This window comes from Nematolebias whitei, chromosome 19 (assembly GCF_014905685.2).
Source record: "Nematolebias whitei isolate Nwh7 chromosome 19, NemWhi1, whole genome shotgun sequence".
Classification (NCBI taxonomy): Eukaryota; Metazoa; Chordata; class Actinopteri; order Cyprinodontiformes; family Rivulidae; genus Nematolebias; species Nematolebias whitei.
Window position 1 is genome coordinate 10,097,112 of NC_056516.1, and position 22,889 is coordinate 10,120,000.

Here is a 22,889-nt window from a genome sequence, read left to right on the forward strand (position 1 = left end):
TTATTTTTTTCCCATATGGTCATTTTTCTGTTATCAAATCATGTCATGAACCACTGGGCAAATGTTAATGCAACTTGCTAAATGTAGTTACTTCAAGTCATGTACAACAGATTAAGTTTAGGAGTCAGCTCAATTCAAGATGGCTGCCACAGCCAGCTGATCATAACAGCAAAATGTGCTTATAGTTCTGTCAGTTTTACACAAATTGACCTTAATTTTTTGAGGTAGTAGCTGAGACTTCCTTTAACGTACCTGTGTTTTGGGTGCTAATGGGGTTGTACAAAATCTTAGTTTGAAATATTAATAGTCAACTCTGTTCATCCATCCATCCATCCATCCATCCATCCAATATATTTCTTTTGTTCTGGAGTCTTGACATGGGGGCAGCAGGTTAAGTTTTAGTTTATTAGCAAAATATTTAATTAACCAATGGACAGATATGAGTGACTCCTTCAGGACATAATCACTCTATAAATCTATAAAACGATCAGCTCTAGAAGTCAACCCAGTTTAAGCTGTAAGTCTGTCGTTTTTACATTCATTGGGCTAAAAGTTGATGTGGAAGTAGCTGAGAGTCATTCACAAAACACACCGTAAGCATAAGATGGTGCATGATGGTTTTGAAATCAAATTCCTGTTTAGGCCACTCAGTATTTACCTTTATAACATAAATCATAGCTGATAATCTTAAATTATAGCATGAGCTGACACATAAAAAAATGTTCACCGCTGTCTGCGGTTTTTTTTTTTTTTTTTTTAGGTTTTCAACACCTACTCCAATGAGGACTACGACCGGCGTAATGAGGAAGTGGATCCTGTGGCCTCCTCGGCTGAGTACGAGCTGGAGAAGAGGGTGGAGAAACTGGAGCTCTTCCCTGTGGAATTGGAGAAAGGTGGGAACGAATGTCCTAATGAGGAATCTGCACTGACAGTTACTCATTCTGCCCTGGTGGCAGAATCTCCCACACACGAGTCGTGATCGGATGTCTTTCATTATTAAACATGTATGTGCTGTCCTTCTGGTATTCAGGTTGTTTTCTTCCTCCTTTTCAATGAGGAGTCATTCACTACAAATCTCCTTAGACTGCACTAGAAAGTACTGAAGAGAGCACTTGGTCTTAATTCCCCTCCATGCAGGCCTTTATGCAGCATGAATCATCGGCCCTCAGCTGCTTCTCCACAAGTCTGTTGAGATACTTCCCAAGTTACAAATCATACCTGCCAAGAAGCTAAAATGTGACTTCACGTTGCTGAATTCCTCCTTCCACTCACTGTTATGTAACGTGAACAGCCTGTGAATAATTAATGCAGGGTGGAAGCTCTCATCCAGTGTATTCCCTTTGCTTGTGAAGAAAAACTTGTTTTGAAATGTTTTTTTTTCTTGTTCTACTTAAGGAATTATGTTTAAATCAGTCCCCTTATCAATATTTATTCATACACAACTCAGCAATTCATTTTGTCATCATAAAGTGTTTGGTTGAATTCAAGCTGATTAATTAGGCACAGTTTGATTCAGGAATCGCTCATAGCCCAGACTCAGTTGAATCTCACTGGGAATCAACCGTTGGTAGTTGCCAAACTTCATATACGAGGGACTTTTCAAATGTTTAAAAACCTTAACTGAGTTCTCGTTTTCCTTGCGTGACTTGCACAGAATATTTTTGAACATGTCTTTTTTGACAGGAAACACCAGACTACCGAACTGAACTTACAGGTCTATAAACCATGCCAGATAAAGAAAAGGCACCAAGTCTGAAGCTGCATATCTTTATTTCAAAGGGGACTCCAGTAGATTAAACCATTAATAAATATGGGGGTGTGTGCCAAGGTGGGTATAAGGCAGGCCAGAGTGATTACTATTACTAGTGATTACATGGCCTCCAAACAGCATTAGCTTCTGACCGAGGTCCCCCTCGCAAACCAACAAACAATGCTACAAAGTGCGTAAAGAAACATCAACTTATAGAATGTTTTAACTTTTATTCACTATATTCAATTAAATATTACAGCTGCTGAGCATAAAAATGTTATTAACTAACGTGTTTTAAACACTGAATTATATTCCCACTGTAAAAAAAAACAACTTTTCAACAAACTGTTGACCAGAAGAACAAAACAAAAGAAATCTAACTTCTCTCAAGTGGTTTATCTGGAAATGACATATACAGATTGCCCTAGTGTTAAATTATTATTATTATTACTCTTTTTTATTTATTTATTTATTCTTCTTCTTTCCAGCTTTCTGGGGCCTCCCTAGCGCCCTCTGGCGGCCCCCACTTTGAAAAACACTGGTTTAGTATAGAGCTTTGCAAGCCATGCAGACAGAAAAAGGCTGTGATTTGAAAAAAAAAAAAAAACAGCCATGTGAAAAGTGGCCACACAGCTCACAGTTCACTTAGTCACAAACACTAAGAAGCAGTGAGTCTGCAACTGAAAGTTTGTCTGTTTTTGCCCAATTTAAACGCTGATCCAAAAAGAACTAATAAGCCAAAGAGTCTGAGTTTTAGTCTAACATAGGAGGACGTACAGAATTAGCTTGCCAGTCATGAAAAAACGCTGTGGTTCTGTCTGTGCATAAGTTTGGACGTCTGTAAAACAGACTTTTAGACCAACTTTAGCCCAATTTTCTTCATGACACTTTAGTTGTCACATACTATTTGCAAACTAAAAAATGCTTGTGCCTCATTAATGACTGAGGAACCACAGAACTGGTGAATTACATAAAAATGTAAAATGCTGCACCAGTAGGTGCTAGGACAACTTAAAAAAAATCCAATGGGTATACCTGAAGCTAATGATATTAGCATTGATCTAAGTAGTGGTTTGTAGTAATGTAAAGTTAAAGTTGTTTAAGTTGGCTCATGAGTGCACTTCTACAAATGTAGGCATTGGCAGTTTATCTGTGTTCTCCGTGTTCCCAGATGAAGATGGCCTGGGGATCAGTATCATCGGAATGGGCGTTGGTGCCGACGCAGGCTTGGAGAAACTGGGCATCTTTGTCAAGACAGTCATCGAGGGAGGAGCTTCTGAGAGAGACAACAGGTGAGAGCTGCTTTCATGATTGATCTTAGACATTTCTGTCCAAATAGTGGACTGAAAATTGACTTATTGTAGGATTCTCCCATCAGCAGCTCTTTTGTTCCTACCAGCCCACCTTCACACTCCATCTCTCCATCTCTGTCGCTCACACGGTCACGCTCAGTCCTTGTCAGATTTAACAGCAGGGGTTCGGATTAGATCCACTGACTCTGCGCGGGTTTGTGCTGTAGGTGGACTGTGGATGATAATACACTAGGGTGTAGTGTATCTCTTGGATGCTATGTTAGTATGCAGAAGTAAACACAAAACTTCACATTTTCCTTCTTCACAGCGTGGTTTGGTCTCTGTCCCTAGATGGTGCATGCTTCAGAAAGCATGAACAGTGTGGAGTAAGCACTTAGTCAGGGTTACAGGATATGACAGCTTCACAGCAGGCGGGCTGCGATTTCTGCCTCCACAAACCACAAACTTTCACCCATTAGTGCGCTTGTGTGGTGTGTGTTCCCCTTTAAACCGATTAAAACACTGATAGGCAGCAGTCGTCAGGCAGAAAGTGTTGTAAAGTTTTCTTCCAAACTGAGAATCCTGATGCAGCAGGGTTGTTTGTGGTAGGTGTTTTCTTCAGGGAATCATTTATTCCTTCATGCAGCAACTACTGCTGCAGGTTTTCAGAACATGACAGTGAGATATTAGCTAAAATATAAAGAACAGAGACACAAAGGTGACGGGGAAAAGTTGCTTTTTCCCCAAGAAAGAGATGCTGATCCTCTTTAAAATTACAACTTAACTCCAAAATATTCATAATAAGGAGCAGTTTTGCAGGGATATATTTGTTATGTAAGCTGTTTCAATAAAAATTAATGACCTACTGATGAATAAGTTGTGCTTTAGGTCTGTTTCTTAATTGGGCTGTTATTGCTAGTTACTAGTTGACGGCGTAAAATTGCAAGATAAACAGTCAACTGAACTGGTACTTAGTTGCAAAATTTGAGCCAAATGTGTTGGTAGTTTACCTACATACTGCACAGTGTGCAAATTATTTTGTTGCAGTTTAGTCCCCAAGTGTCTCAATTAAGTCTCAATTTGTTTGTTTATTTTCATTTTGCTTTTTCGAGCTTGCAAAGCGCCTGGGATGTCAGATTCTCTTTTGTGTCTCCGATCAGTCTCAATTTAGTTTCGGAAATTGCCAGCCCTCTTCAAATTGACTCATGTCTTGCACTTTCTGACTCACAAAACTAAATTAAGATGGGCTCCAAATGCCCCTAACCTCTCTAACTATTTCGAGAAAAGTCTTGTGCAAAACTTTGGAACAAAAAGGAACGCATGCATGAGGCTCTGGAACTTCCACAAGGAAACTGAGAACCCTCCCCAGTGAAATCTTCCGCCAACAGTCTCAGCTCAGTGGACTTACATTTTTCACAAAACATGCCTCCTTGCTCTCAGGACGACAATCACTCACCCACTGTCATGCAAACTGAACTATCTGTCGTTTATCATTATAAAATGTCTTTCACAAAGAAATGGAGAAGTTTGCTTTGTAATAAGTGCTTATCAGTCTTGGATCACAGCTGTTGTCTGATGTTTATTTGTTATAAGACTAAATGTATGATTAAAACATCTACATAGGTAGTGTTTTTGAGAAATGACCTATTTATGTATATGCTGTATCACGATATCACCTGTTTGTTGTGCTGCTGTTGTTCAGCGTATTGTTTATGCACTAATAAGTGTTTAACGTATTCTTAGTGTCAGAGATCTGATGGCAGAGGATCCTACACACAGACTCAGAAAGGTTTTTAAAATGTTTATTGAGTAAATAAACAGCTTCTGGTGTCTCAGGTCCAGGGGCAGGAACTGTATCTAAAATGATACAGAGGGGAAAGGTTAATGCCTGACAGAATAACAAGTAGTTATCTGAATACAGACGGCCTGATGAAACACTAACCTTTCTGGTTGTAACGGGACGCTCCAGCGGAGACAGAGCTGCAGAGACCAAGGGAAATCCAGAGGCGTAGTCGAGGATGAGCAGGGTTCATACACGGGATCAGAAGAGGAGACAGTACCGATAGGGAGAGGCAAAGGCGAAATCCAAAAACAGGCGTAGGTCGTCAACAAGGTCAGAAGTCTGAGGCACAAAAGGGACGGGCAAAAAGCATGGTCGGGGGAAACAGGCGTGGATCAAGATTAAAGAGCTGTGAACAAAGAGAGTACGCTGGATAACTGTGGCTGGAAGCAAGCAGTTGATCTGGTAATGTAGTGGAGAAAGCAGGAAGTATATATACACTCAGAAACAGGTGGAAACCGTCAGCAACAATCAGAGAGCGAGGCGTGGCATGTAAAGAGGCTGGTGGAAGCAGCAGAGGAAAAACCCAGAGAAGAAAAAGTCAACCAGTGAACAGAGTGATGAGAAAAGGAAAAAACAGAGTGTAAACTGTGAAACAGTTCATATCTTAGATCTTAGTACTGCTTTTCTTTACAATGTATATTTTGTTGGCTGTAACTGGGACTCTGAGTACACAGTTCATTCCATCACATGTACCACATATGATGTGAAAGACGATAAAGAAACCTTGGCTTTGACCGTGACCTTGACCTTGACCTTGTTGCACATCCTCCTAACACAGTCAGCCTGAATTAAACGAGTCAAACATATTCATTAAGGTTTTCTCTGAATACAAACTGAAAACAAATCTGGATGTTTTGAGAACTAAGAGAGTCTTAAAACAATTTATTTGTGTGTGTGTGTGTGCGTGTGTGCAACAATTTTGTTTTGCTCCTATTTTTCAGGAGCAAAACTCAAAGATCTAAGACTTTTTCTTATGTGCACAAATTGTCTTTTTCTCTCAAATATTTTTTGCAAATTTGTGTAAATCTGTGTTAGTGAGCACTCTCCTTTGATGAGATAATCCATCCACCTCACAGGTGTGGCAGATCAAGATGCTGATTAGACAGCAGGATTATTACATTACATTGCCTTATTATATTACAAGTGCTGGTCAGAACACTGGAATTACTGAAATAAATCAACTTTTTCATGATATTCTAATTTTATGACCAACATCTGCATATATACTTTGCTGAATATATTTTTACCATCTTATTACATCTCCTGCTACATGGTTTCCACATTGCTGGATTAATTCTCTGACATGTACTTGCATCCTCAGATCAAGGCAGACAGGTGTGAGACTTGCTGTATCGTCTTAGGTGGTGTTACGGGACAGTTTGAAGACTGAATATCTCTGTATGTTGTTTATCAGCCCACTTCTTTTTTTTCTCTAGCTGTCAGATGTGGTGAATTTTTCTGAAAGAATGGTGGACAGAACATTGTCTTTAGTGGAGATTTAATGAATGCTATAGCAGGTCACAAGTTTAAGTTCAGTGCAGCTGCAGAAGTTGTAGTCTGAGTCCAAACAAAGCAGGAAGTCAGCACAAACTTGAGGGCTCCTGATCCGTGCAGATTCAAAACCACGAGTCAGTCAGCTTCTGGAAAGCATTCGAGATCAAAGTGTTCTTGAACCCCAGAACCAATAAGAGGAGCTTCAAGAAGAACTTGTGATTCAGTAGTGAAAAAGAAACTTTCCTTTTTGGATACAGTCACAATCCCCTTTTCATCCACAATTATGAAATGTTCTTTGCGGTCAGTGTTCCTCACCACACACAGTTACATAAAGTTTTCTTTAGACCACAAAGGTCAAGAAAGTGTCTGAGCCACTGCTGACAGACCAGCAGCTCTGTTTCCTTCTGCCCGTGAGGCTGACGGCTTTCTATACATCCATTTGACATGGCTCTGCTGGATGCGGTATGCATCAAACTCATACTAAATCCCTCTCAGCAGCTGCTTTACGCTTCATGGATGTGTGTAACAGAACTGGAAAGGAGCTGAAAGGAAGCTGCAGCTTAAAACCTTTTTTCTATCTTGTTTTTGTTGTAAATTGTTTTATAAAAGTGAAAATTGGGTGTTTGTAAGTACTTTTGTGACTTTGGTCTATCATAAAATGACTGTTTTATGAGTCCTTCAAGTGTAGTTGTGGTTGACTTAATGATAGGAAAAAGTATGTACTTGTAGATGAAAATATTTTTGTCAGAAACTCCAGACGACTCAGGTGGAAGCCTCACCAACCACCTGGATCAAACAGACCAGAGTTTGTGAGACTGAAGGGTTGTGTGTCTAACCAGGTGGTTGGAAGCTCAGGTGTACCACAGGGCCCTGTACTCTCACCATTCCTTTTCTCTCTGCAAAATAAGTTATGGTAGCATTACATCATACAGGGTAGATGAAATGAATAACAATGGATTTTTGAGCAAAAAAAAAAAGCCCTATTTGTGGCTCTATAGCTTAGAGTTCACTGTAGAAATAGTTCCAAGTTTAAATGGGTCATAGAAAGTTGGACTTTCCATGACTGAACTGGCACTTTGATGTCTTCAATGATTTATACACACGAGTTTTTAAAGATTTTTCAACAGAATTTTCATCTTACAGTGTTTAGAGCTGTTCAGACTATCCAAACGTTTTTCAAACTTTTTTTAAATTTCCACATTTTTACTTTACAATTTACAGCTACTTTTACAGTTTGTGCATGAAAACAAGCATTTGGGTGTTCTTTGACCCAGTGTGACTCTCATTTTAAAAAGCCCAAACTCTTCTTGACATCCATCGTATCTGAGCTCTGAATTTTCCTTTCAAAATTGAAAGTGATGTTTTTTTTTTTTCTCTTATCGCCTACATAAATCATAAAACAAAAATTGATATGTGACAATAGCTAGTTGCTTCTGTCACTTATAGGATTAGGAAGAAAGCAATATTTTATAAAACAAAGTAAAGTTTTTTCCCAACCTCCGTCTGCATTTTTGTTTGCCTCTCAGAGTGCTGTCAGGGAGTGAGAAACTCAGGTGTGTGGTTACCATGGTGACCTTAACGAGCCACAAAGGAGACTTTACCATTTCTTTTGATCTTGGTTCTTTTTAATCTTGGTATAGAGGAAACGGTAGCTCAGTGGTCAGTGCTTGTTCTCTAGTTTCAAAATAATTATCTAAATTTGAACCTTTGGGTCCTTTAGTTATAGTGATTTTATGTAAATGAAGAGGCCTTCACTGACCTTTTGACATCATAAAAGTGGACTAATGTGGAAAGAAAATGTTAGCAGTTTTAAAATACGAGCGTTGCAGTGGAAACTAAAGTGGTATGTTAAAAAAAATACACAACGCACCCTGAAGCAATAAAGAGTTAGAAGAACTTGCTGTTTTGCTGTGAAATAATGAACACTTATTTTTGTTTTATTCATGTGCAGAATAGGAAATTATTCACAAGCCCCATTAAAAATCCCTTTACCCTTTTTTAAATGTATTTTATCAACATTTGATTTGAATAATTAAAGCAATGTCTGCTTTACGTGCTCTGCTTACAACTTGTTTGCAGTGTATTCCCTGTTTTACAGTTGTCCAAGGGACAGCTGTGGCTGAGAGCTGGGGGTTCGATTCCACCAGCTGAAGTGTCCCTGGGCAAGACACTGAACCCCTCATTGCCTCTACTGAGGGCCCCATCGCTGTATGAGTGTGATCTAAAGCTCTGATGAGTCTCTACAGACTCACATTATCTTTGTAGAGATGTAGTAGAGTGCTGTTTGAATGTGTGTGGAGGTAAATGAGGCACAGTTTGTGTTGGAAAGAGCTTTGATTAGATAGAAAGGTGCTAAGTACAGTCAATTTACCATTTACCATTTACCATTTACCATTGCAATTACAGGTCAAAAGCTGATCTGACCTTTTATCATTTCCGGATCAGAGCAGAAATCCCAGATGTTCTGTGGCCTGTGGCTAAAAATCAGGCCACGTCCTTGTTAGCCCTCTGTTGGGGGGTTGAGTCTCCCTGTTAGGCTGCAGGCTGAAGGTCTCAAGCAGAAAAAGCACAGATTTAAAAGAAGCTCAACTGACATGGTTTAAGAAAGACTGCAATAACTATGACAAATCTCTCATTTGCCTTTTTACACAAAGGGTCGATTGATGCTTCTGCTTCTCTGCTTCAGGATCAAGGTGAATGACCAGATCGTGGAGGTGGACGGGACCAGCCTGGTGGGGGTCACTCAGAGCTTTGCTGCCTCCGTTCTCAGGAACACATCGGGAGTGGTTCGGTAAGACGTCAACAAAGCCCATGAATTTAATTTAATTTCTCTAATTTGCTGCTTTGTTCCGTGAGGATTATTCACAGATCCCGTCTCCTACTTTTTAAATGTGTTGCATTTATTACAAGTGTGATTTTTTTTTTTTAAATCTTCAACAAGAAAAGGAAATCCCAAAAGTTTACAACAAGAAGTTCTACGTCCTTTTAGTTAAATGGCAAACACAGCATAACATGAATAAGAAAATAAATATACAGTAAAACTAAACCTGTGCTTGAAGCTCTTGAACGTGTTGTGAACTGCACCTTTTTTCTAATACTTTACCTGATGTTTTCAGGCTTTAGTTAAAAAAAAGCACCTTACAGTACATCTAAAAATGTTATTATGAGTTAAACATTTTCATAGATCTGAGTCGTGCAGAAGCAAAAAGCTATCCGTGTAAATCAGTAGGCTGGAGGATCTACACCTCGATGATGAGTCCTCGAGGCTCAGAGGGATTTACCTGTCTAAATAAAGGTTGAATGAACACCTCATCAGGCTTTCAGGACATCCAGTCTTTCATTTTTTTAAATAAACAATAAAAGAAACATACTTCTGTCATGGTTATTTTTAGTTTAGTGTTTTTCTGAGACCATGAGGATATACTGCGTGTCGCGGCCTATTTATAGTTGTTTTATTTTTTTATTGGCCAGTCTCACCACAACTCATTTCAGCTCTACTCTGGTTTTGGGTGGTTTTCTATACAAGATGAGAGCTGCCTCAGATCGTCGTTGCACAACCACCTGAAATTTCCACCGTTATTTCATAACCAAGACAAATACGACACAGCAATGGGCAAATAAGTGAAATAAAGTCAGAAAACACTCATCCTCGGCCACAGTTTCCAAAAATGCCATTTCCCAGTCGAGACCTTGTATCCATTGGTTGGAGCTCGTAGATCCAGTGTACTTGGATTAGCTTCTATGAATTCCATCAGCCAACCAGCAGGTTGAACAGTTTTGTTTTTTTTACAATTCAATGTAGTAGATTTGATTCCTGTGAAGGTTTGACGCTTGTGATTGACGTCGCTCTCTGCCCAGTCAGTAACCTGCAGTCCGCTGACGTCAGATCTGCAAGCCGACTTGCTTCAAACCTAAACAGAGTAGGTTTTAAGAAGCGAGCTGGAAGCAGGTGGGATCACCCAGTGAAAAGATTCTGAAGCCTCCACTTGAGTAGGGTTGAGTCGAGCTTATTGAAAAATGCTACGTTTGTATGTATTTTTGACGTCTTTATGCTCTCGTGACAGGCCTTAAAGCCCTCACTCATTATTGCTTGTGTGCTCAGACTGTCTAGATCACTTCGTCCTCAACAACTCAGCAAGTGTGATGAAATATTTTGTACAAAGCCTTTCTGGTTCCGGTTCAGTTTTGCAGATCTGCACCTTTCAGTTGTGTGTACATAATTGTACTTGTTTCGTCAAGTGTTCTCCAAAAGACACAAAGAGAAGCTGTTGTCAAACACTAATTGGTTTCCAGAAATAAATCTTGGGTTTTCAATGTGTTCAAGTCAGTCATGATCGCTTGGCATGTGAGCAGACAGTGAACTGTGTGGTTCTGAATTCATCCAGTCCTGCTGTCGTGGTGCAGAAAGATAAAAACCATCACGGGAGTCGCCATACTTGGTGTGAAACATGCGCACACACACGTACAGAGTGAGGTCTTGCTGCTTGAGTGCAGAGCATTGCTTTTGTCTTTGGTCTACTTTAGAGAGCAATTTGGAGTAGAAAGTACACACACACACACACACACACACACACACACACATGCTCAAAGCAAGGCAGGAAGGCTTTGATTTGCGATGCTCGAGCTGTGCTTGGCAACAGCCTGCTATGTCAGCCTCCAACTGATTCTTTCTTGTCTTTTCGACTTATTTTTTCCCTTTGGTATGCTTCAGTGATTTTCAACATCCTCTGTGGTTTCCCACCTCCTCTTCTTTCAAACTAATTTTTAACTCTTTAAAATAAAACATCCAGGGAGAAGTCAGCCACAATGTTGAACATCCTGAACAGGAAGACATTTTTTAGTGTTGCTGTAAAGCAATCCTAAACTTCACTATGTTTTGTTTTTTTGTAACTTTCAGTTATCAGTGGGTGTAGCGCTGAGTTGTTGGAGGGTGATATTAGTACAGTACATGAAATGTCCAGCAGCATCACCGCAGCCTGCCGTTTGCTAAGCTAATATTGACAGTGGATGTTTCCACACTCCAGGATGTGACTGAATAGGTGAGGCAGCCATGAAAACATTCCATCTGTCTATCATACAACTATAAATAGATAAATGATATAATGTTGACCAGTACCACAGAGGTACTCAAGTTATGTGGGGGATTTTTGACATTTTAGGACCAAGATATGAACGTCAGAGTGACAAGTTACAGTCTTTTGCAACGTCTCTCCCTCCTTGTTGTTGTCTCCCACCTCTTCACTCTCGCTCCGTCTTCGATCTTCCTCCATCACTTCTCACTCACTCCCACCCCCACTCCTCCCTCCCTGCATCTCCTCCTCCTTCTCGGTAAATCCTCCCCTCATTCTGTCTGATCACCAGAGGTTTCCTGGCCAACTGTCCCAGATTTGCCTTTTTAGCTATATTTAAACTCGACTTTCAGCAGCAAATCATCCACGTTTTAGTATGAAGGCTTTCCTGGACTAGAAGTCACTCTTTTTTTCATAGTTGGGCCAGTCCTGCGACGTATAGTATGCAGCGGCTTATATCAATTTTTTCCCTATTCATGATGCAATTTTTGACTGACGCTTTAAATGTTCATTCATACTGACATGGACCAGAGTAAACATTACCATTTACAGCTGCGAGATGGCCCTCTATGCTTTTGACAACTATATGTTGTTCCTATACCGCTAACCCTGCCCCCCACAAAAAAACAAACATTCACTTAGAGACATCTGAGAAAAGAAAATGTTATTCTGCAGATTACAAACTAGGGATGTACGATATTGGATTTTTAGCCGATATCCGATATGTTAAAACTTATTTGGCCGATAACCGATGCCAATACCAATATTTTATATACGTTCCTTTGTCAGAACATAGCATCTTATTTAGACTTAGTTGCTACAAAAATTGTTTAACAGCTGTAAGAGCTGGTGACATATATTCAGTAACAGCCATATGATCTGCAGAGCACTTTAACTTATATTAAATGAAAAGTGTTAAATGTTATTTATTAGCATTAGTCACCAGCGATGCTGTCTCACTTGTGGAGGTTTGTTCCAGGTTCCTATAGCTGCAGTGTGGGATCCTCTGCACTCTTGTGCATGAAGGACAGACTTTTTAAGTTCAAAGTTTTTGTCTGTCCATTGTGCCGTAAGACTAATCATGCTAACGGGGCTAACACGACGTCCAAATGTCTGTGGTAAAACTCACCCAACAAGTCGTGCTATCGGCTATTAGCTTCTCAATGACGTCAGAAATGACGGCTTGTAACTCGGGTAAAGTTACGTCAGAAAAATATCTCAGACTGGGGACGATGTAGCGAGGCTCAATGTGGTTCATAAATCTTTGGACTCCAACATCGTCACCAACAAAAAATAAAACTTCCACACCGCCGACATTTTGAATTTTCCTGTCTGCCGTGAGATCAGGTAGGTGCATGTGACACCATCGCATTGTGCTGCCACTACAACATCATCACGTTGGCTGATGGCTGTTGGCACAATGGCTAATGTTTGATATTTAACTTTAACGCTAATATCGACCGGTACTGATACCATGCCGATAATATTGTGCATCCCTATTACAAACTGCAGCTTTGTAATATTACATATTACAATATGCAGCCCAAAATGGTAATCAAGCAGCAGAAAGAAAGTTTGTAAATGGGTGGGGTCCGCGCAGTCTGCCCAGGGGCTGTGTATCGTGACCGGCCTGGGTCGGCCTGGAAGGGTCCAGGTACTGTAATACATGTTGACTTACCCCTTTTGCTACAAGAAGACGGACGCCTGACAGACTCATCATGAACTATATTTATCAACCATCGTCTTCAGAACACCTTAGCATCATAGCATCAGCACCATTCCCGGTCTCATCACATTACATATCACTCCACTATGAGCTAGGGACAAAGGTGGCTCCGGCCGCAAGCTCTACAGCGTCACCCCGCCCACACCTCACCACTTCCCGGGGTCGTGGACATTGTGCCTCGTTGTGTCCTTCCTCCCAGTTCCGGCGGGGGAAGGACGAGGCCCCCTCACCTTCGGCACAGGTGCCGACCGGTGCAAACAAATAATTGTTTTTAGGTGTTAATCTTGTTAAATTTTGAAGAACTGCAATTCCAAGCGTGCTCCAGCGGCCATCTATCGATTTTTGACACAACACCTCCTTTCCCACCCACATTTTGATGTTGTCGGTACCGGGAGTCAAACTGGCGGCCTTCAGCTCACAGGCCTACCTTCTCTATAACCTCTGCACCATCACTCCCCTGTATGATTTCATTCTGCTGTTACAAACATAAATTCTTCATTTTCAGTTTAAATGTTGTCTAAATTATTATGTTTTTGATCAGACAGTAACGAGACCACATCGAGCATGTCCAAAATTATATTAGAACGTCTTATATGTCTTAGAAGCTCAAATTTTACACTGTTCTGATTATTAGTTATATCCATTTTAATTGGAAGCAGAAAACTAAATAAAAACTGACAGTTTGTCCAGTTCAGCTGATCCGACACCCCGTGTGGGACTCAGAACAGCGGGAGGCAGAGAGACACCGCTGCATGTGATGAAAGGCTGTTTCCAGGTCAGCTCCTCCTCAGACATATCTGCTCTCCATGGGCTTGTAGTAAAAATGAAAAACTCTAATCGTTTGCCCTCTCTGTCATTTTGTATGAGTATTATTTAATACTTCCTCTCAGTGTTCTGCCCTTCAATGGTTCCCTCACGTGCACAAGTATGGCTCTCTGCTGGAGCATAAGCCCACTCCTTGGCCTTTAGAAATAGATGAAAGAGCTCGGGGGAAATGAATTCACTTGATTAGGTTCTTTATTGAATCTACTTCCAGTCTTCCACCTCTCTCATAATGACTTGCTTACTTCCAAGTTGACTGGACCTCACTCACACCCAGCAGGTTTTATCTAAACCATACTGGGTGTGAGATTTTAGATGTTCAATGAGATTATTAGATTATTATTATTATTATTATTAGACTCATGAATCTCTAACTAGAATAATCACTGTGAAAAACCATATCATGTTGCTGCTGATCTGTTTCATGTTGCTGCTCATCTGTTTCAATGTTGATGTGTTCATGCGTGCTCATCTGCTCACAGACTCATGTTCATGTTTGTGCTGATGTTCAATGTTTTATGTTATGAGTGCTTAGTGTATATTTAGTTGGTTTTTCTTAGTTCATATCTTAGATGTTATTACTGTTTTTCTTATACATTTTATTGTTGGATGTAACTGGGACCCTGTGTACATAATTTCGCTCCACCACATGTACCACATGAGGTGCGAATGACAATAAAGAAACTCTGACTCTGACTCTGATTATATTGGTCGTTATTTTGACTTAGCATGCATTGTTTTTTAGCAGAGCCCATGTTAGATGTAGTAAAGTTATTGAAAATACAAGGACGTCTTGAGGAACTGCACTACTCTCTGCCCGGCTTTGTTGATTTATGATCTGAAAACTGTTTCAAGCCTTGAATCTGAGACTTGTAGCACATACAGAGTAAACAGAATTTCCAAGAGAGCCTATATCAAAGATAAATTAGTCTTTAAATAAGTGTCTGTCTTCTTTTACACTGTCCTACATCTGAACGTGATATTGGAGGTTTCATGTGTGGCTCCAGTGGTATCGCTTGGAGGCACAGCCTGTGGTTTCCTTCGTTTAATTCCCTGCCAGGCTAATAGCTGGCTGCCTGCCTGAGTGGCTTCTTACTTTTTATGCACATCCAGTCTCCTAACCCTGCCCTGATATGTCAGAAAATATTGCTGTCATTGCTGTCTGGCTCTGGGCCCTTGGTTTCTCTCTCAAAGTGATTGCTGTGCTTGTTGTTTCCTGCACAGAAGCACAAAGGAATACAGCAGTACACCGAGAATTACCATGCATGTCTGTTTCCTTCAAGCAACGGTGCAGATCGTTTAAAGAAGGGGTTCTGTGGAAAAGTTATGAACAGCTAATGTCTTACCTGTTGTAGATGACTCTTAGAACAACCTCAAGTTGGAGGACTGGAGTTCAATCCTGACCAGCTACTAACAAGCTAACAGCTTGTTTAAACATGGCCAGGACCAAAGTGGACTGCTTCAGCCCTAAAATAATAGAATAGAAATTCATGCTAATGCTATCTTGTAAAACTTTACATTACCACCAGTTTCACTTGTTTTTATTTTTATTTTTATGCAGCGTTCACTATTTGCATGTTTCTACAACCTGGGCCACTTCCAGCAGAAATATTATAAAAGTTATACTGGGATATATGAGTACTGTGAACCTGAAACTGCGAATGTTTATACATTAGCATAAAAGTTCTGAGATTTGTTTTTAGATGGCAGTAATCAGTTTTGGTCTTAGTCCTGCAACCATTAGCTTCTGTTCGTCAGGAATTTGCAGCTCCCACTTCAAGCTAATCTAAAAGCTACTCACAACAAAATAAATATTTGTTCATTAACAAAATGTCTTTCTAAAAGGGCTGAACTGACCCTTTAACAAACACATTAATAAGCATTAAGTTTACTGAAGAGAAGCAAATCACACCTGTATATCAAAGTTTTAAACAGAGATGTTGTGTGATCTGTTAGTGCCCAAAGCAACTGTTGGACATGACTCTCAGCTACTACCACACCAAGTTTTAGTTCAAAATTGGTGAAAGTAACTGAGTTTTTGCCATATTTGTGTTTGCTAAGGTTGACTAGCTGTAGCAGCTTTCATGTCAGATGACGATTAATTCTAAAATACAATACAGTGCATAAAAAACATTAATTTTAATATCCTGATGCATGCTCAATTCTTGAGCATGTGATCAGCTGGTTTTGGTTGTCAGCAGCAAAACTGGTTGATCCACTCTGAGAAGGTGCTATTTAAGAGACTGAGCTGAATACAGCACCTCAGACTGAGGAAGTCTCTCGGATGAGAGACGAAACGTTTCTACATTTTTTGTTGATTTGCTTTGTTTTGTTTCTTTAAATGTCCAGAGGACCAGATTTAACTTTTTTAGATTAATTTTAATGCATTTTTTAAATTGCCTGCATATTTGAAGACATTATTTAAAACTTAAAGTTGTCAGAAACCAATTAGAATAGAAGAAAACATGAAATATGCAGTCACTGGTTTAACATTAGCACTTCAGATACTTAATAAATCTGTTTCACATCCTCCTGCAGCTTTGTGCTCCTGGACACACTGTGTAAAATGGAGCCTTGCATTTTGTTGCTATTGAAACCATGATTTTTAACGATTGTTCCTACATTTTTTCTAGAGAATGTGCCAATGGGTTGCCATCACACGAAGGGCATCCTTCCTCACCTTCAACGATTTCCTGAAGATTCATTTCTTTAGAGAAAGTATTTTATTTGAACTGTACTTCAGTAGTTCTTCCAGCTTCACTGTTATTCAGAAAACTTGTAAAATTGTACCATAAGAACGCAGCTGTTTCAAAACGACGGGGTGCTTGACTCTGCGTCAGAGCTGTCAGTGAACGCGGCGTGTCCTTGCAGGTTTTTGATTGGCCGAGAGCGTCCGGGTCAGCAGAGTGAAGTGGCCGCGCTCATCCAGCAGACTCTGGAGCAGGAGAGGAGGCAGAGAGAGCTACTGGAGCAGCAATACGCCCACTATGATGCTGATGATGATGAGGTAATGACCACACAGTGCCTCAGCCACACTCCAGAACACTCTTTATTAGAAGAGCAATGAAGTACTGTGTATATGAGAATATTTTATTGGGATGTCCATCCATCCATCATCTTCCGCTTGTTCCGAAGTCTGGCAGCATCTTGAGCAGAGAGGTCCAGACATCTCTTTCCACAGCCATCTCTTCCAGCTCTTCTGGGAGGACTCCAAGACGTTCCCAGGCCAACCAAGAAACATAATCTCTCCAGCATGTCCTGGGTCTTCCCCGGTGTCTCCTCCCAGTCAGACATGCCCAAAGCACCTCCCTGGGGAGGCGCCCAGGGAGCATCCTTACCAGATGCCCGAACCACCTCAACTGGCTCCTCTATGTGGAGGAGCAGCAGTTCTACTCCAAGTCTCTCCCAAATAACTGAGCTTCTCATCCTGTCTGTGAGAGTCCAGCTTCACTGGGATGTAAATCGGAAAATTGTGCTAATTTTTAAATTACACATCACTTTTCTCACACATGACACTTGGTAGTTGTCTTGAATGCACATCAGCTCTATCTTTTTAAAGGTTTTAGCATGTTAATGTCATAAAACTGACTGGCAGTAGTCCTTTGATGCCTCTCTCAGACGTGCAAACTAAGAGCAGAGCTGCATCACTCAGCATTTTCTTCTCTGACTCTGCTGCTTAGTCACAGCACGTTTAATCCGCCCGACACTCGGCTCACGGCCCTGCAGCTCACACTATCGCTGCGTGTGCACATAAAATATCACACTGGAGGGACATAAATCACTGCACGGTCTATCCTCACTTGTGTACAAAAAATAAGCAGAACTTGTTCATAGATTTAGACTCAACAAGCAGATATTTCTGCATTGGTTTTGTTAGGGGTTTCTTCCAGTGCTGTTAGGAATCTTTTATTTTCTGGTAGCTGTTGCATTCGCTCCTCTCCTGGCTGCAGGTGCTGACCCTGACTGTTCTGTAATTATAGCACTGTCAGGTCTTATTAAAGATTTTATGGCTCTAATTTGGCTTTTAGCAAAGAATCGGCATGCTGTGCCGAGTTAGACCTTTTACACTGAATCTGTTGCTGCCCTGCTGCTTGTCATCATTTCAGGTTGTTGCAGCATCATGATAATCATAGTAATAACTTAATGGTGTTGAGAGATTGTTTCTTTTGTTGGTGCAGAGACAAACTTGTCTTCAGCATTCATGTAAAGTAGGGTGGCAGGCTTGCGAAGGGAGATTTACCTATATGATCTAAGGAATAGTTAGTTTTTTATATAGTGTTCTGAGGACTTGTTTTGTAACAATCAATAACTTACCTGCAGCAGAAATTGCTTTGGGCATTATGAATTTGGAAGACTAGAAATAAATATGTTCAGGGAAGAAAAACCTAGCTCCATCTTATATTACAGATCTTATTGTTTCTTATTTTCATAACAGAGCACTTTGCTCCCAGATTTCAGGTTCAACTGTGGGTCCTAGTTTCCAAAAGCAAAATGGGAGAAAGAGCTTTCAGCTCCTCTCTTGTGGAACCAACTTCCAGTTTCTGTCCGTGACGCTGACTCATTGTCCAGTTTTAAGATTAGACTTAAGTCTTGCTAGTTTGATAAATCCTATAGTTAGAGTTGGCTAGGGTTTCCTGAGCCATCCCTTAAGTTATGCTGCTATAGGCTTAGACTGCTGGAGGACAAACAGACCACATTTTCTGTCATTACTTGCTCTAATCTATCTGTTTGTATTTGTAATTATTTCTGTCTTTAATGTGTTTTTTTAATCTTTCCTCCTATAGAAAGTTCACCTGGACCTGCCATTCTGTGTTCGTTTGTCTCTCCTTCCTGTCCTCTCAAACCCAACCAGGCAAAGCAGATGGCTGCTCATCCTGAGCCTGGTTCTGCTGGTAGTTTCTTCCTGTTAAAAGGGAGTTTTTCCTTTCCACTGTCTCCTCTGTGCTCGCTCAGGATGGGAGACTTTGATGAAGTGAAGATTCAACACAATCTGCTGCTTCCTTGGATAGATGACTTTTATTAACTGTCTTTTATAATGTTGGTGAATGTTTCTGTACAGCGCCCTGAGACAACTTCTCTTGTGACTTGGAGCTGTAGAAATAAACTGAATTGAATTGAATTCATATATGTTATTGTCTTGTGACCTGGTCACACACAACAAGAGATCTACTGAAACCTGTCGTCTCTCTTCAAAAAGACAAAGTATTAGACAGACAACCTTTTCATGTTCACTGTTGTACTATTGTTATAAGATCTTGTACTTTGAACATTTCCAAATGTTCAGTGATCTATGTCTTGTTCTTAGCGATTTAAATGAACTTGCTCCTCCACCTTTACTTGTATCCAGAAGTATAAAACCAGAATAAACAACATATCTTAGACTAGAGGGACTGTGTTGTAGCAAAACAGAAAATGGAAATCAGATGTAAAGTGACGTCAGTTAGAGGAACACATTTTTTTGCATAAACTACAAGAATACCGTAAAAGAAAACAGTTTAAAATGAACTTAAAATCATTTAAAAAAATTCTAGATTAGAAATCTTTTTTTCACTGGTCTTCAGAACTTATTTCACAAATTTTCCGCAACAACACATTTCTAAATCTCGAGAAATGTTTCTAAATTAGCAGTCATTGAAGCACTGCCTTGTTTGTGTTTTCTCATGTGTCTCTTTAAATATTTCTTTTGTCAAAATCTGCGTCCACACATTTCACAAGCAAATGGTTCAGTCCCATGTGGGTTCACTGGTGTTTGCGTAGAGAACAATTTTTGTTCAATCTTTTGCCACATTCGTCACAGCTGAAACCTGCTGCTGCTCCACTGTCCTCTCTTGTGGCTGTTTCCATCTGGAGAGCTGAGCTGCTGGTTGGGAGATCTCTGTCCTCCTCTTGGTGTAGATGAAGCTGTGAAGACAGGTTTTTCTTTATCCTCACTCTTGAAAGGAAGTGCAGTGGAGGGAAACCTGGTCACATCAGTCTCCTCTTTCACACTGAGCTGCTCGTCCACAAGACTTGAGTTCCTGCACCTTTATGTGGAGGGGCTCCATATCCTGCTGGTCCACGCCAGGCCTCTGTTGTTCAAGAGCGTACTGGACATCTGCAGGTAGCACTGGAAAAGTGAACAACAGTTGTAACTTTGTTTGTAAGTCCAGGTAAACCAAGGGCAAAACAACTAGAACACACCTGATATGACTGAGGACATTAAACAAGTGACAGTGTGGAGGAGCTGGAAGTTCTAACACCAACGTTGTTTTTTTTTATAATTTTGTGTCAGTTTAGGTTCTTAGTTGTTTCATTTGAAAAAAAAAAAAAAATCAAACACTTTGAATGTCTAAATTATTCACAAAAAGGAACAAGCATGTGGTTTGTAAGCTGTGAACCAATGTTTCATCAGTTATCCAGCTAAAGTTACACATTTTTATGAAGCTAAAAAATGTTGCTAGCAGAAAACTAGCTTCACTGAATCTAAATGAGACTTGGAAGAAATAACAGCATAAAATATTAATACAACCCTGAAATCTACTATTGATGGCATTCCACTGGTCCATGCTTATGAGCCCCCTCCAAGGTCGTCCCCAACATGCTGGCGAGTCCCAGAAACCACAAGTGGCCTGCGATTCTCACAGATCGCTTCCATCTTACGGTTTAGCTCGTAAATCAGCTGATTTTAAGTGCTCGAAGCACGAACCAAACCTTCACACAGGGTCGGCAGCTTTGCCACGTCCGAAACTGCTGCAGACTTCTTCTTTAATAGCCGATAACATAGGAATCTGCCAGTGCCAAAAAGCAGAAACCATGTTATCATGATTCCAATGTCTTCGGCGTCCTCCTGAGACAATACAGAGAGGCACGTCAGATCCGTGACGTATCCTGCCGTGTGCATCTCACCGGGGCATGAGGGTTCTCCAGGACCCTGTCGCTTTGTTGAAAAAAATGTATTGTTTGCGTTGAAAGTCCAGCTGACCAGATCCATGACAGTAGTTTACATTTTGGAAGATGTGTAAATAGGAACTCCGATACACAGTCATAGAGTAAAAAAGCAGGAGGAGGACAGGAGAGGGAAGACATGCATCCGTCTTGAACGAGAGCGAGTGAGGAAAGACGTGATTGATGACAGATGTGATGAGCCATCTTCACACGCTTACAGGATTGTACTGAAGACACATTTTCTGTTCTGGTTCCTTTTCCTTTACAACGGGATAGATAAGAATTTGTTTCTGAAGGCCAGAGAGCTACATTCTAAAGAGTCGTTTCAGCTGAACATAGTTTTTTTCACCAGGGTCAGGTGTGTGGTACAAGGCTACAGACGAGCGTTTTCATTTAATAAGTGAGAATAATTAGCTTGATGGTCATGTGCTGGATAGTTGTAGCTGAGAGGAGTGCTCCACAGTCTGCAGGGATGGTTTTAACTGTCTCTTGACACTGACACTTCTTTCTTTGCTAGTCTTTGACCAAATGTTTGTTGTGAAGATCGTTTGATTTCATTGATGGTGTATTCCCACCACTTGTAGATCTGTTAGACCGCTGTAAACTATTGCGTACTGTATTTGATGGTCACTATTACTGTCTGTTTGCAAATATCTCATGAAACATTGCACAGAGTTTAATGAAACTCTTAAAAAACTAATTACATAATTTATGGAGTCAAGCTGATTCAAGATTTAATGCTTAAAAATGAGGCAACATTTTTGCTGAAAACTTTAGCATGCAAGGCAATGGGCAATATGCATTTCCTAAAGGAATGCTACTTTTATTGCTAATGTGTTCATTTGTGTCTGACATATAAACAATAAATTGACCTGAGGGAATGCATTTCGCCTGCCGCCTTTCATGACAGAATTTGAAAATAAAATCCTGTGCTAACTAGTAGTGCTGGGAGTATATGCTGGAGATGAATGCCAGTTACTACCACAGGATGCTTTTTTCCTATCCTTGACCTGTGTTTTTGTCTTTCTTCCAATAGGGGGTACACCTGCACCTACATCTGGACCTGCCTTTCTGTGTATGTCTCTCCTTCCTGTCCTCTCAAACCAGCCGGTCGAAGCAGATGGCCGCTCGTCCTGAGCCTGGTTCTGTTGGAGGTTTCTTCCTGTTAAAAGGGAGTTTTTCCTTTCCACTGTCCCCTTTGTGCTTGCTCAGGATGGGAGACCATGACACAGTGAAGATTCAACACAATCTGCTGACTTCCTTAGATAGATAACTTTACTAATTAACTTTTTTATGTACGTAAATGTTTTTTTACAGTGCCTGAGACAACTTCTGTTGTGACTTGGTTCTGTATAAATAAACTGAATTGAACTGAATTGAAGACAAGATAATGGCTAGTTTGAGCAAAGCCAACACCAAGTGCAACATGGGAAATTCATTAGTTGTCAAAGTTTTAAATACCAAGTTTAGGAAATCAAATGAAACTGTGCAGTATGTTGTAATATAATGAAACTAATGCAGATTTTTCATTGTCCAGTTTCACCACAATTTGTTTAGAATCTATCCTCTGTGGTTTTTCATAAAACTTGTGTGCTGCCTTGACATGAGTGGGATCATCTACACATCTACAAAAATGCTGTTAAATAATGTTCACTCCCCACTTTGGTTGCAGCAATGAGGATAATACAAATATCACTCCTACATTTACATTGCACTGTCTGCAGACTACACACATGCCTTTTTACATTTTGTCTTGAAGCAGACAGGAGAGTACGCCACAGATGACGAAGAGACTGGAACGACGACCGGTGGCGAGAAGAGCATCGAGGTGTTTGACCTCCCAGAGACCGAAGACATCTTGTCTCCATCAGAGCTGGACGCCACTAAACTCTACCAGAAGTTCAGAGAGGTAAAAGCAAAATGCTTTTTTGTGCTCATCATCCCGAGGAGACATTACACAGACAATTTT

The 22,889-nt window shown here is 40.5% G+C and overlaps 1 protein-coding gene across 1 annotated transcript in view; it reads left to right on the plus strand.

The window, feature by feature from the left end:
- ppp1r9a (protein phosphatase 1, regulatory subunit 9A) overlaps positions 1-22,889 on the plus strand; it is a 59,366-nt gene that overhangs the window by 13,174 nt on the left and 23,303 nt on the right. Inside the window, exons 2-6 of the mRNA XM_037693255.1 lie at positions 761-893; positions 2,922-3,042; positions 9,066-9,170; positions 16,868-17,003; positions 22,680-22,829. Coding sequence (XP_037549183.1) covers positions 761-893; positions 2,922-3,042; positions 9,066-9,170; positions 16,868-17,003; positions 22,680-22,829 — 645 coding nt within the window. The remainder of the gene's footprint in view (positions 1-760; positions 894-2,921; positions 3,043-9,065; positions 9,171-16,867; positions 17,004-22,679; positions 22,830-22,889) is intronic.